The following is a 15,334-nucleotide window of genomic DNA, read 5'->3' as shown; positions in this document are numbered from 1 at the left end:
AAACAGCTGCATGAAATCAAGAATTACTGACTCAGGTAGTTTAAAGACAACTAACATGACCAGAGTTAATGAAATAAAAATATTATGAAGAGATGCTAAAATGCCCCAAGTAAGTACAGTGAAATGGAAAGATCATCACCTTGTTCAAGTGTACCTCTACGTTTTGTTGAATCCATTCCAATGTGTGATTTGCAGTGTTGATTATAGTGAAGTTTCACTAACATTTGGGGTTTGTTTTTACTAATGAAAAATGCTACAGAAGAAGATTTCTTAAGAATTATTTTTAAATCTAAAGGTCATCCTACTATTTTTGCAAAAAAACCCCTAATGCCTATTATTAGGGAGCAATACGAGTATGGAGGGTATAAGGAAACACTTAACATTTTGGTATATTTTCTAAATGATGTAATTTAGCAGCATTATAATTCTGAAAAAAAAAATAAAAATCCTAGTCACAAATTGCTGGAAGCTGCAATGTACTCCAGACAAGTCTCACCACATTCTTGCTATTTTTATAATGCTTCCTCAGGCACCTGCTTGTGACAACTGTTGAAAAATGGCTCATCTAGACTAGATGGGCCTTTGGTCTGGCACTATATGGCTGTTGTTCCATTTCTTCATTTAAAATATTGCTATTGGAAGCTGGTCAGAAGCTATAATTGTCTCATATGGTTTTGATATTTACAGACAAGAGGTTGAGTAACTCTGAAAAAAAAAATTACTGAAATTGTACTGTTCTGTGGTTTAAAGAACTTATAATACCTTTACTAGTGGGATTTCAAAGTCTGAAAATGTTCTCACATAACTTATTAGTTATCATAAGTAACTGAAGAGCAAGAAAGTCTAGTTGTTGCTGCATCAATTTAGCACTTTTTTTTTCCCCCCCCAAATCAGGTCACTTCACTGACACGTTCAAATAGAAAACTGCTAATTTCACACTCCCTTTAAGAAGCCCCCTTTTCAATTGGACCATTCCTATAAGTAAAAGTTATCAGATTAAAACCCTTAATTTTAATCAATGTTCACCGCTAAAATAGAGTAAGAATTACTTGCTGGCACAAAATGTGTGATTAAGAATTAAATATTCAAAAAGTAATACCTGATATTTGAGGAGTCTATTGAATTCTTAATGTCATTTAATGAATCTGTTAGTGATTTAAATTCAAAAGAATTCAGGTCACCTCCTTCTGCTAGACACTGTAGAAGAAGAAAACAAAAAGTGTTCTCACAGTTGGGCACAAAGAAACTAACAGAGCCTTAATACTATGTATTTTATGAGAGAACCTGTATTTTTTGCAAACATTTTACCTTAATCTGCAGTAATATTGCTGTCAGTCTAGAGATAAGATCAGTTAAATTTTCACTTTCAACACAAAGCTGTCCTGTTGTTGAGGAATTTGCTTGCCTGACGATCTCCTGAGCTTCCTCTTCACACCTACGCCTCAGATCTGTCGGCTGGTCTGCAGGCTGGAGGCCTTGGTCAGGAGCAAGCTGCATAGATATAATAAAGAGAAATGAAGAATGAAGATCTCCTTCACATTTGGTGTATGTGTGAAATGACAAATTATTTCAAAAAGAGTTCACAGGTATCCAGCACATAGTATTTTTTTCTTACCTCATAACAATACTGTTGAACTTTATGCAAAACTTTATTTAAGTCTTTGTTTAGTTGTTCTAGATCTAGAACAATAGTTGCATATCTCCTCTGAAACTCAATGCCTATTGGCATAGAATAGGATTTCTGTGGAAAAGACAAAGCATATTAAAGTTAATACAATACTCTATCTGTATATCTTTTGAACTCATCAAAAGGAATTTTTACTTGAAATAATACAGAGATATTTGAAAACCCAGTGTTTAACAGAAAAATGTCAACATACAAAAAATAAAACTTAGTATTGCTGTTTAAAACTCCAAGTGACAGCTGTGTAGTAACTACCATGCTTTTATTCTCTTCATAAAATGCTATAATAATACGTGGTGGTAAATGCAACATACAACGACCTGGTTGACCAGGTCGACCTGCTTATTTCTGCGGTAGTTGGGTATGGCTTCTCTCTACTGCAGGAACAGAAAACTATCCTGTCAGTAAGAGAAGAGCGTAGGACAATACAGCCACGAGCACCTCCGCTGAAGGATGAGAGGCACAGTTGTCTAGTAAGTTAGTGGTCACCTGAGGACGACCCAGTGCTACATACCTTTTGTTACAGCTAACAGTTCTCAAGAAAGTTTCTAGAGCTCATATTTGGTAACACAAGTATTTAGGGTGAGCACACGGTTCCACAAAAAAATAAACAAACACCAGAATACAGTACTTTTTTTCTTACAGTTTTCAGAATATGTCTCAACACTGTTTGGGTGATTTTAAGACACTGAAACAAAACATATATTGTAAAATTTCCTCCACAAGTCTGAGATACAGTTACGTCATATAATCAAACCTGTAGCTGTAAGGTTTTACACCAAAGATGAAGCAAATTGCAAAGTCAAGAGCCTTCATCAGGAGGATCCAAGTCAAAAACTAAAAATTGAGGTTTCAGTTATCAGTTCTCCGTTAAACTTAATCACTGAAATGATTTCTAGGTATTTACAAGTCTGAATACCAAATTAATAGGGCTTTTAACTAACACTATAGCTTCAGAATTCACTTAAAAGCAAACTAGAAACCAGGATATATTTGACATACTTCCTGCAGCTCTGGAACATAAGTAAACAATAGTAACTTTCAGATCTTTTTCGGTGACCAGCCCCTCTGGAGTAGACTGGACAGGTCAGCTGTGAAAGCCACAGACAATTGTGAATTCCCCATCAGGCAGAAAAGGCTAAGGGCATTCTATGTTAGTGACGATGAAAGAATTATTTTTCAGCAGCAGCACTATTTCTGATCCAAGAGCAACCCAAGATCTGGAAACACTGACAAACAGCTGAACCAGCAGACAAAAAGATGGATGACTTAGTAGATGAAGCAGATAACATCTCTATCACTGAGCATCTACATGCTTCTCTGGAACTAACAGCATCACCTTTACCCTTGTCTTTATTGCAGGTCAAGTGAAAAAATGAACTAGCCATCCTTTTTATTTAGATTTGTTTATCCAAATGGTTATCAGGAAAGTGTTTACTGTTTTATGTACAGGATAACTTGTTTATGGCCTGTAACCAAGACTAGGAGTGATGTCAAGATGCTTAACTATTAATAAGCTGTTCTTTCAGAAAAACGAAATAGAAAACGTGCAGTTGTATGTATTAATAGCTCCTCTGAAGGCATCCCCTGCCTCATGTAAATTTATTATTATTGCCAGATAGTAATGGAATACATGCAGTACCAGTTCTGATTTCGGTCAGTTCCATTTATTTCTATATTGGATCTGTCATTAAAAAAAAGTCTCCAGAAAAGGACTGCTGTAAACCAAACACTGGTATTAATCTAAGAATTATCAAGTCACAATTTATGAATTATTATCAAAGTCTGACAATCAAACTATACCTGAATGAACTCAAAGGATTCTATTTTATTCATGTTCAGGTATGTTATTGATGTTCAAGTGGATTGGTGCAGGAAAAAAAAAAGTCTCGTTCAAAGAAAATACGTTTTAAAGCAGAAACAACATATACTCAGTGGCACAGACGCAGATGGGATTGCTAGGGGACAAAGAGTATTACAAGACAGGCTAAGAATATGGCCCAATAGAAAGGTATAACATCCTCTATTTTTATCAGGACAGCCTTGAATAGTAACAGAGGTTGCTTTATGATTGCTGGTTTACAAAGAAACAGTGCAAGGGAAGAATTTAAAAAGTATCTCAAAGTCCTTATCTAGGCTACAACTGAGCTAAAATATATAAAATTTAATATTTATTTCTATATCCCCTTCTTCCCTGTTGCTTTTTTTGCTTTTTCAATTTTGTTATTTTCCTTGATATTCTTATTCCACAATACAGTTAATTTATGACATAGTAGCTGAGGAACTGCTGGTCAGAAGGCAGCTACTGTCATTCCTATGGATTTCCTTAGCTATGCAAAAGTACTAATATCTCACTAAAAACAAAAAGTTTTTTAGTTTGTTTTAAGAAGAGTTGGTAATTTTTCAGTATCAGAGTTACAGGTTGCAATGGCGTGTTTTAATAATTCTTTTTGTATATATTTTAATTATTAATAAGCAAAATTAAAGACAAAACATTTGATGCACAGGAAAAAATAACGTAATAACTGAAATGTTAACAAGGTTTTAAAGAGCAGCATCACAGCACAAAAGAAGAAAATCACAGAGACATAGGGATAGGGTAGTAGGAAGTAGAATAACAGAATGTACATGTGCATGTGATCACTGAAGGGACAAAGAGGGAAATCTTGCCACAAAAAATCAAATCTTTCAGCATTCAAATATTTTACATGAAAAAGAAAAACAGCATTTTTTGTTTCAAGAAATAAAATCCTGTCCACAAACCTTTAGCCTTCTGTCTGTACATCGCAGAGACAGCTGTCTAAATGGACACTAGAAGAAGGTTGAGACTGATAGCTTTCCACTTTCAAGTTGATTGATAGCCATGGGTGGTAGAAGAGGCATTCTTATTTTGATTTACTGACTGATGATTAGATATAGCCTAGCAAGAAAAACTATTCTGTTGCAGCTAATTATGCTGTAGCTGCTCTGGTATTGTAACTTTAAATGCTGGTCAAGGGCACTCAAAGCTTTATATAGAAAATCTCTGAACTGAGTTATTGTTTTAGCCAGAAAGCTAAATAAATAAGTACCTACCATCCACAAAATAAAATTATGATGAATGTCTTACCATATAAACTTGTACCCAAGATTCTCAACGTACATAGTATTTTTTTTTTTTTACATGTCAACTGACATATGCTATTCCAATGTTAACATTAGTTTCCAAAGCATAATGCTTTCAAAGGAGAATCATATTTGAAACAACTGATTTCTGACTTCTCTTAAAAAAAAAATCACATTACACAAAGCAATAAAATATAGATTTTTATCTAGACTCTAGTTTTAATTGTATCCATTTGCATTAGCTGTTAAAGCATTTCCTGTTTCAAGAAATGAAAAAGATAACATTCTCACCAGCTTTTCTGCTTCTGTATTCATCTCTCTCAATTGTTTGATGTGTTCCTTCTTGATCATAAGGATTTTCGATAACCTGGTCTAAAACAAATGAACTATTTTTAGAATGAATAGGTCCTTAAGCAGTTTTGAAATGCCATAGAAATTCAAGATAATAAAATGTGTGTTTCTTTCATGATTTTAAAATACATTTCTCAGTTGTTCATCAAGTTAAGATGCAGAAATAAAAATTAATTGAACAATGGATTTTCCAGAGATTTTAAAAGCATTTTCAAGTGCCCTGGATTAGAGAATGCTAAAATTCATCAGCTGAAACTCCCTATAGGAAGACTAATATAATTTATGGCCAGCTAGAGGCTGAAGAATCAAGAATCTTTTTCTGCAGCCTGAAGGAAAATGAAGGGTGCTACCCTCTTGTGCTATGATTAATACCACTCACCTTACCGTACCTTTTTTAACACAGTTCTCAGCCTGTTCTCAGCTGTGCCCTTGACTGAGCACCAGCCCTTTGTGTACTCTCCTGCAGTAAAACCTGGTATAGAGATTGGACCTATCTTATCCAGAACAATTCTGGGCTTTCCGTCTCGCTCTTTCATAACAGGAATACCCTGTTTCTGCTGCCCCTAGCAGCTGGCATGGTGAAGTTGAAATCTCTAGGAGCGCTCTCAACGCACACATCACTCCTGAAACTATTCATATTCTCTAGGGCCCTGAGAGAAATCCTAGCTCCGCTACAAGCACCAACAGTTTTATTACTGATGTAGACAGAGCCAAGATTTCAGGTTTTATAAATTGCAAAGGGGTTAACTGCATCCTAGTAGTGGAACATGGGACTAGGAGAAATAGCAACTCCTAGTTCCACATACATCTGCTTATATATATCTCCTTTGTTGATTTTCAAGTTCAGTCTTAAAGCAGTTAGGTTTCTAGCCCTCACAAATCCTATTGGAAAATTGTTCCAGGACCTATTTCAGCTCTTGGATTTTCGGTGTTAAATGCATCCTTGTTCACTTGATAGCAATTTGTTCTGCCAAAGTTGTTTTTCAACTAAATATAGACTCTCCCTCCTTGTATTTATCCTTGTTTATTCACAGACAGTAAAGTGTTTTTTTCTTTACTGTTTTTTCACTAGACTAATCACAACCCAAGCCTTTCCAGTCTCCTCTCTCATAAAAGGCTCTTGATCTCCTAAACTTTTGTGGCCCTTTCTGAATCTTTTTTCCATTCGCTGTCATCATTCCTGAATGTGAGCAACACGAAGCCTGTACCAGTATTCTAAATGACAGACCTGTAAAACAGCATCAATACTTTTCTTTCTACTACAAATAGTTTGCCAGATGTATCTTATAAACGGTGGCAAGTCATGGTCAGACACAGAGGTAATACTGCATAGGTTATCACTCCTCCACTGCTAGCTGCTAATTTCTGTCCTTATGCTGTCCCCGACACCCATGTTGAGTCAGCACTTGCATTTTTGCAGCTACGTGAAGAATCTGATCAGGGAACTGATAATGACAAACAATAAATTCAGAAAAGGCAAGAAAAAAGTTTCATGTAACAGACGAGCTGGATTATCTCTCTGATCTAGTTTCTGACACACCACACAAATGCTCATGTTGGCCAAAAAGCACCTGGGAGGAAAGGAGAAAGGAAAGCACTGTACACCATCTGCCACTGCTGCCAAAAAGTTACTCGTCAAGCTCTGCTGTTGTCACCATCCAGCAACTGCCTAATGTGAACTCCTCCTTGACAAAGCTGGTGAGTCCCCAGCTCATTATTTGTCCCCAAAACTGGCAAGGTATTTGGTGCTTAACTTCTGCTTTGGTGTACAGACATATTCGAGGATGCAGGGCCCTAGTTCTCCCGTTTGTGAGCTTGGATTTTATATTATATCCATCCTATTCCCAGATATACTCCAGTGACCAAGATAATCTGATTCTTTCTAAAAGAAACACTGACTTTTCACTGTATCTGTGATGTCTACCAGCTTTCTCTCATAGGTACATTTTATTGAACAGAATTCCATTTTCATTTGCCAGTATCATCAGTGAATGCTTTAACTCAATTCAGCCCTATTTTCCTTGAGAAATTCTTGCCTAACAGCTCTATTTTCGGCATAATTAATCCTGTTTACTGTTATAGTTTACAGTTCTCATTAAACTGGAAATGATGTTTTAGTACAATGTTTTCCACGTTAAAAGAGATGAATGGATAACCCAACCAGTATGTTTAGATTTGTACTTTAGATTTCATTTTTAGTCAAAAAAGTATTTGTACGAACACAAGCATTTCAAAGTAAAGTGTGCAATAACTTACTATGGAATATTTTCAAAATTTTTATAAAGATAAAATTTTCAAAAATTCAGTATCCATTTTTAGATTTTTCCTCATGCATTTAAATTGAGAACATCACTCCAGCAATCAGAAAGACACCAATTCACTTTTCTGAACCTGCTGCATTAACATACTCCCTCTATTGGACATGCAGCAACCCTGCAATCAATCTGTTTTGTCCTAGATGGTTTTCTTTCCAATCTAATTTTTTTTTTCTCCCCTCAAAATAAAAAAGAATTTGGGGGGATGGAGAGGGAAAGAAGCAACTGTAGCTGAATGCTTGGAAAAACATCCTCCAAGTTTTAATACTGACTAGAATGAGAGAACATAATCTATCAATTTTGACCTGCAGTATAGCCAATGAAATATTTAAGGATATACTCCATACTGCATGTAAACATGAAAGACTTTTTGGTTTTTTTTCAGTTTATTATTTGTTTCTTGTTGACTTTATTCTTGGTATCATAATTTTAATTTTTGAGCCATTCTTCTCCTAATATGCATGTGTTAGTCCACAGTAAAAACCAGACTGAAAAACAGTCTCTGGTGCCAAAATGTAAATATGGAGAAATTAATATAAAGATTTAGAAAAACTAAGACACACCAGTGTACAACTATGATTAAAATAGTTGTTATAAGTCCCAATGTTTGTTTACAACTGCAAGTTTTATGTAATGAGAATATCTCTAGCATTTATTTGTCAGTATCTGCACATGAATTTGGCTACACTTCCTTTTGTTCCAAATTAATTTCAGAGCTCATAAAAGAGAGCTAAAAGGTTGAAACCTTATTCAAGGTGTGATGCATTTTTCCTATTTTGTCCAAAATAAAGTTTTCCCATTAAATTGTTTATTCATGTTATCATAAATAATTGCCTGACAATAGTTCTCCAGAAAGTTTTCTTTGAATCAAACATTTCATGATAATTTACTTCCCGAATCACCATTAAATCAGAAAGAAGGCTTTGACTTTTTGACTGAACCAGTCTATAAGAAAGGCTAGAACATCTTTAACAATCACCTTTAATATAAAAATACCTCTGGACTGGTGAAAGCAGTGCAATCAATAATCAGTATTCATCAGTCTCACTTATTTCACACTACCAAATTTCAGTGTCATCCTTAAACTTCTAATAAAAAAAAAAATGCTTAAAATGCTAGGCTTAAAAATAATGCAATAATCCTTCAATAAGTGTTGTTTTTTGTGGTTTTTTTTTAGTCTTGTGATTCTTTATCAAAAACCTGGATAAAGTATTATGATGCTTACATAAACAAATGCCAAAGATCTGTGGCTTGATTTTGTTCGGAACCTTTTGACAATCTTCAGGCAAAGACACATATTAATGCAGTATCTTTGTAAAATGCCACCATTTATAATACAAGAGGCCTATACTTTAAAAACTCATATTTTTCTAATGAGCAATAACTTACCACAAAACATGACTGAGAAATCACACATTTTCAGACACAAAATACAGAAACAATATCATAAACACATCAAGTTGCCACACTAAGTAGTTGTAAAGCTCAATATACCTTAGTTTTATTGTTCATACTCAGTGACTCAAAGAGGACAGCTGCTGATGCAGTTTGGCAGCATAAACAAAGACCGTATATTTTGTGTATTTCAATTTTTAACATAATTAGTCTTACAGCAACTACATATATTTTAAATTTTCTTAGCTGAGCTAGATGCCAAGCCACCTTTTTCAGAATTAGCTTCATACAATAAGTTTCCCTAAAAAACCAAGTAGATCATTCTGTCAAATAAAATTCATTATGTTGAATGACCAAAATATTAGTCTCATGTGAACTACAGACACAACTTGATTCTTTTGACCAATTCTATGATTCTATAATTACATACACTTTAAAATTTGAGAAGTGTTTAGCAACATTATTTCTCAGTTCTTACTATTTTAAACAGAAATCATACCAGTGTCCTTTAGCATGTTCAAAACAGGTTTCATTGTTAAACAATTCAATCACAGATCTTAAGCTTAGCCAACATGAACAATTACATTCTTCCAGCATCCTGGAAAGCAACTTGCTTCAATGAGTTTTGATAATCAATGAATCTCAGCTTTCTAACGTTACTTATCTGTGCTCTTCTGAATTGGTTTACAAAAATAACTGAGAAATTATTTCATAAAGATGAAGACAAAAAAATAGTTTATTTATAACATGTTTGCTTCCAGGGAAGAGAGTGCTTCTTTTCTTCTCCAAGAAGGTAGGACATAACATAAAGTATAATATTTTACAATATATGATAATGCATATGGGCAAATGTTCTTTGCATAATGCAAGTATATCTTAATTTTTTTTTTTTTAAAGTCTTAACAAAATACAACATTTGTAGGTAGAAATAATATATTTTCTTTTTAGACCAAGTGGTAGAGCTGGGAAGCATAAGACACACTTTTGGAGACATAAGCCCCTCCTGTGGCCTGAAGAGCAGCATATTTCAAAAGCTTACAAACAACTGAGAAAATTAAGAAGGTGTGGTGGCAGGATAAAAGCAGATATAATTAACATCTTTTCAAAAGTTAATTTGGATATCACCGTATCTGTCACAAATCAACAGAAGGACATTTAACTGCAGAAGCATTGGCAGAATAAACACAAAAGGACAACATACAAAATTAAGAGTTGCAGTTAACTCTTACCACTTGGATGAGGAATTCTACTGGGAAGCCTCCTAGTGTTTCAGTATCTGTGCCTGAAATTTTGTTTTTCCATGAAGATTGTCCTAATAAAGGATCACTGTCCTATACAAGAAAGAACATTTAATTTAATAGCTTTTTTTTAGAGAGATTTGCTAAAATTTTTATCTTGCTGAATAACCTCAGAAAATTAATCTAAAAAAATGTTTAAGGTAACAGCTTCAACATGTATCAGAAAATATTTCAATGATTAATATTACATGAAAAAGTAGCTTACTGTAATTGGAGACTGGATTGAAGGTGTATAAGGCAATCGGGGAGGCGTCATAAAGAACCTCGAAGGCCGTTGTTTCTGACCAAAGGCAGCAATTGGCATGGTTTCGTGAGGCTCGTTACTCTATAAGACAGGAAGTGGAAGGGTATACTTCATCTGTCAGATTAATTAATTTTACACACTTTTGGAATACACAATTTATTTCTGGAATCTATACTCACCGTGCCTATCCATGTCCCAAACCCAACAACGTTAAAAAATTAATGTTTTGCTTTTGGGCTAGCAGGAGCTTCAAAATCATATTCCATTGCCGGAGTTTTCAAAGTGTTATGGCATCACATCAAATAAAATCTGCAATAATATTTCCAAAAATTCTATTGGCAAGTTGCCTTCAAATCATGACTGAACAGGAGGAGTTCAGCAGAGGCTCCAAACTCAGACCATGACAAAGACTAGTTCTTAGACAAATTATGAGCCCTTAATAGATTCAGCACTACAGAAGATACAAAAGAACGTGAAGTCTTCAGAAAAGCTTGCAGTCTAGGTCAGACTGTTTGGCAGGAACAACACCTGGAGCTCATAAATTGGTACAAAGGCCTATGAGCTAGGAAATAATACCAAATTGTTTGACCAAAGCAACATCCCCACAGGTAGCTTCGTTACCATAAGAAGTTTCAAAATGAGGTTCAATCAACTCATACTACTTGCTTGCAACTATCAGAGGCCTTTCCAGACTTTGGCAAATTACAAAGGGCCAGGTTTTGAACATTTTTGCAAATCCTACCAGGATCTCATAGCAGAATTTTCCTTGAGATCTTACACTACTTGTTATATTTCTTTATATTAAGCTCAGGCTATTATAGTAACCTAGTAGGTCTAGTAAATTATTCTATCCTGAGCCATTATGTTTTTATCATAGAGGGTTATTCTGTTCTATAAAACCATAAAAGTAGAAACTCATTCCCCTGGAATTTTCCATGCATCTGTCATGCTTATTTCTACTTTATGACAATACCACCTGGATGTAATATTTTTAATTGTATTCTTTTTTATTAAAGCATACTATTGTAGAATTTTTATTTTTTATTTTTTTTTATTACAGCTATTTTAATAATGTGTCATTAATACTTACAAGGACTTCATAATCTGGGACTGTGTGTGTTCCAAGACCTGCCCTGTCAAAAGTCACTCTGTATGTAGCGTTAAGAGTGTCTACAGCGTCTATTTGTCCAGTGAATAGTCCATCATGGACACCTCGCAAACGTGCTTAAAAAACAAATGACAACAAACCAAACATTAGAATGTTCTGATATCATTGAGAAAAATAGATTTAATACATCTTTTGCAAGTAACCCTTTATATGTATATTTAAACCCCACATATTAAATGAAAAAAAAGTAAACCCAGAAAAATAATTGTATGCAATAGAAATACTACCCAAATTTTTGTCAAATTTATCTTTGCAAGTCAAATATTTCCCAAATCTAATCCTTAGCACTACACTCATGTCTAAATAAAACACTATTTAATACCCAGTATTTTCTGACAGACAAATTTTGCAGGCAAAAGTCAATTTCCGGATCATTTTGCATACCATTTGTCTTTGATCACTTCCACTGATGACTGCATATTTAGCAAAAGACAATGAGGAACGCAGCTCAAGGATACAGCTCTAGCAGAGCGAGGAGAGGCAGTGTTGTGAATGCCTGCTCTTCAGCAAGAATTAAGGGCAGTGCTGCTGAAGAACGCAAAAAGCAATGAACAGTAGTGGCTTCAGTGGGAGATACCATGCTTAAGTGAAAAGCGTCTGGATCACAAACAGGATGGAGGAATTCAAGTTTTTATAAAATTAGACAAAACTTCTGGAATGCTTTTAACAATATTCCTTCCTCAGTTATGTCTAAGTTTTTTCAGTAAGACAATGTAATGTTTATCATATATGTCCAACTACACTGCAGTAACAATTGTGTATCTGTTTCAAAACAGATATTTTTATATTTATGGAAAAATAAACCGTAAGTTTCATACTAGGTTAGATTTTAAACTTTCAAACAGCACTCAGTTTTTTGCATTTAAGCACCTCTCTATCCAAGGCTTGTTAGATATACTAGACATTACAAAAAAATGTACCATTTGAACAGCAGAAATAATAAGCCATACTAAGTTTGTACCTCAAAACTGTATCACTGTTTTAAAAATACTGGTTAATCCTCACAAGCACCTTCTCAATAAACTAACAATGAAAACATAATTTTTGATGTTTTAAATTTATTTTAACTATACACACTAAGTATATTATGGTTTACTAAAATCTTTGCAAAACACTTGGCTGTTTATTTGTTTGTTTGTTTTTAAGAAATTACCTGTAACTTTTGTTCCTATTACAAGTGGTAATGGAATTTCTTCTGGAAGATCTTTGAACTGTGAAATATCTGCAACTTTCCGCTGCTGCAAAAGTCTTATTTTCTGCCGTTTCTGTTTTAACGCTGATCTTTCTTCCTCAAAGAATGCAGAGGAACACCTATAACACAATCAGATAAAACTATATTTAATTTAAGCACTGAAAACATACATATGTGAAAACACATCAAATAAATAGGCAGAGTTTACAAATCAGTGAGGGAAAATAAAAAAAGCTTAGGGTGAAGTGCTCAAGAGAAAAGGATTTTGTTGAACAGATTTAGACAGTCTTACTCCCCAGAATTATCATTCCTAAAATAAGTTTATTTAAAAACAATACTCAGTAATGCTAGATGTTTGCATTAGTATATCAGAAGAGTACAGCTTTTCAGGACTTTTTCTGCTTATAGGGATCCACCTGGTGTCACAAGAAAGCTAAAGCAGGTCCCATATCCAGTGTACTCTGAATACCAGTGTATGTAAGGAGGACTTACTGTGAGGTCCCTGGCTGCCATCACTTACTGACACATAATAGATCCCTTTCATGTGTGCTCATTAGCTAAATTAAACTAACTTAGTATGAAAGGGCACCAGACTCAGAACATAAAAGGGCACTCCTCTGTCTCTTGTACTCTGCACAGATGCAAGCAAAACTCAGCCACAAAAATCTCTATTCTGCAGATGAATTGTTCTGAGATTGATCACAGTAGAAGTATACATTTGTTTGAACTTTGGCTATTGTGTAAAATCACATAATCTCTAGCAGTCCCGTCCTCCATCTGGAGGGAATGTGTGTATGTCTTAAAAAGTAATCTAAAAGATGAAAGACTTACTCCCAAGGCCTTTACTTGGTTTTATTCATTTTTCACTTTTAACCTACTGAAGAGGCATGATGTATGAGCGAGACATTGAAAGCACAAAGACATTAAGGACTCTATCTTCTCTCTCATTCCTTATTAAAAATTATAATTCTTGCGTCAATGAAAGAAGTAATTTTAAAAAAAAGGAGTACAGATGCTATTGTAGGTCTGCTTAATTGCAGAAGCAGTTATTTTTCAAATAATTTACTATCTCTGTTAATTGCTTTACTGCAGTCAAATACAATTTAAACATTTTCTGTGGAACTCATATTTATATATTGATTACTGATCAATAAAAGTCCTGTTTTACAAGGTTATTTTAGAAGACACTGACAACTCCTCCACTGGTTTCCTCTTCTATACTGCAAATTATTTTCTGTTTTAAATCCCTTCAAGATCTTCCTCAGTAATTTACCTCCCACTCAATACTGAGCAGTTAGCTCCTATTTCCAAGTCTGCTTCTACTACTTTCTTAATATATGCAAAATAAACACATACATTTTCTTCTGTATACTCCTCACTCGGAAAGTTCCACAAAGCCATTTCACTGTTCTCCAGAATGTATCTTCCTTGCAATGTGTACGAGAAGATCACTAAGAACTAAGCTGCCAGGGTGCTGAAAGCACTTTCTTTTCTACTTACCAGCAGTTTCACACTCGCTTGTCTATATTTATAGATCATTTGCCTTTTATCTTATACATGGTTTCTAAATTATATGGGGCATAGCCTGTTTTGTCCAGTGTGAACAGCGTTAACACAATTAGATCTTAGTCCTAAGCAAGGCATTAAAAAACAAACAAAAACAAAAAAAAACCCCAACGAACAAGAACGAACTGAAGCTGTGATACATTTCTGTCAGGTATTTGCAGTAATGCACTGCACTGAAGGTTGCTTTAGTAGGCTTTCCAATCACCATCATCACAAAAGCTGTCAGTATTCTTTGTATAGTCTAGAAACTGTACTGTAGATTGAGCGACTGTAGGTTTGTGTCTCATTCACCAGTTTACCAGTGAAGAGCAGAATGTGTTTACCTGAAGTTGCGTATTGCCTAATGATCCTCATTATGAACTGAAAATATCTGGAAAGGGATATGGCAGAGGGAGAGGGATACGGTGGTTGGGAGACTTACGCCAAGCTCATTTGGATGTTCTCATTTAAAGATGCTATTTTCTTCATATTTACTACTGAGGAGGAACAAGCATGAAATAATGCTTGCCATGAGCTGTGAATATGAAGTAGCAGAACGCAGGTCACAGGTTTTCAATTTCATTGAGGAGAACAGAGTGACTAATCACAGCAAGCCAAAAAAAAATTTAAAAAAAAAGGCAACATACACTTTAATCATAGTCCTTCTGATCATGTCCATGGTCTTGCATGAGGAGCATCAGATATTGCCTGATGTTCTTTGACCTGCGCTCTTAGAAAAACAAATTCAAAATGCTAACATACTAATCACCGACCTTGGAGGTCCCTACAACAGCAACTACTGTTTTACTACTATCTCAGACATCCTTAAAAAGTCTCTGCTCTGAATGCTGTAGGGCACGAAGGTAGAAAGGATTTGCAATGTATTTATGGCTTCCATTACAGGAAACCTCCAACCCAAGCCCCTCAAATGTATTCAATAAAGGTCATCCCATCTCTGTGCCATTCCTATGAAAAGATGAAGATGTAAACTGTGGTACAGAACACACTGCAACCTCATTACTTTTCTATAGAGGCTT

At 34.8% G+C, this 15,334-nt stretch overlaps 1 protein-coding gene across 4 annotated transcripts in view; it reads right to left on the bottom strand.

Annotated features, from left to right (window-relative positions):
* Positions 1–15,334, bottom strand: part of LIN9 (lin-9 DREAM MuvB core complex component) — a 40,223-nt gene that overhangs the window by 1,581 nt on the left and 23,308 nt on the right. For all 4 annotated transcript variants that reach the window (XM_086745491.1, XM_086745492.1, XM_086745493.1 and 1 more), the window contains 8 exons: positions 12,714–12,871; positions 11,483–11,616; positions 10,354–10,473; positions 10,080–10,181; positions 5,081–5,161; positions 1,616–1,741; positions 1,309–1,491; positions 1,100–1,197 (listed from right to left, as the gene is read on the bottom strand). In XM_086745491.1, the coding sequence (XP_086601617.1) occupies positions 1,100–1,197; positions 1,309–1,491; positions 1,616–1,741; positions 5,081–5,161; positions 10,080–10,181; positions 10,354–10,473; positions 11,483–11,616; positions 12,714–12,871 (1,002 nt within the window). The remainder of the gene's footprint in view (positions 1–1,099; positions 1,198–1,308; positions 1,492–1,615; positions 1,742–5,080; positions 5,162–10,079; positions 10,182–10,353; positions 10,474–11,482; positions 11,617–12,713; positions 12,872–15,334) is intronic.

Source organism: Chlamydotis macqueenii, chromosome 3 (assembly GCF_036417535.1).
Source record: "Chlamydotis macqueenii isolate bChlMac1 chromosome 3, bChlMac1.mat, whole genome shotgun sequence".
Taxonomy (NCBI): Eukaryota; Metazoa; Chordata; class Aves; order Otidiformes; family Otididae; genus Chlamydotis; species Chlamydotis macqueenii.
Note: the sequence above shows the minus strand (reverse complement) of the source record. Positions and strands in the feature narration are given on the sequence as shown.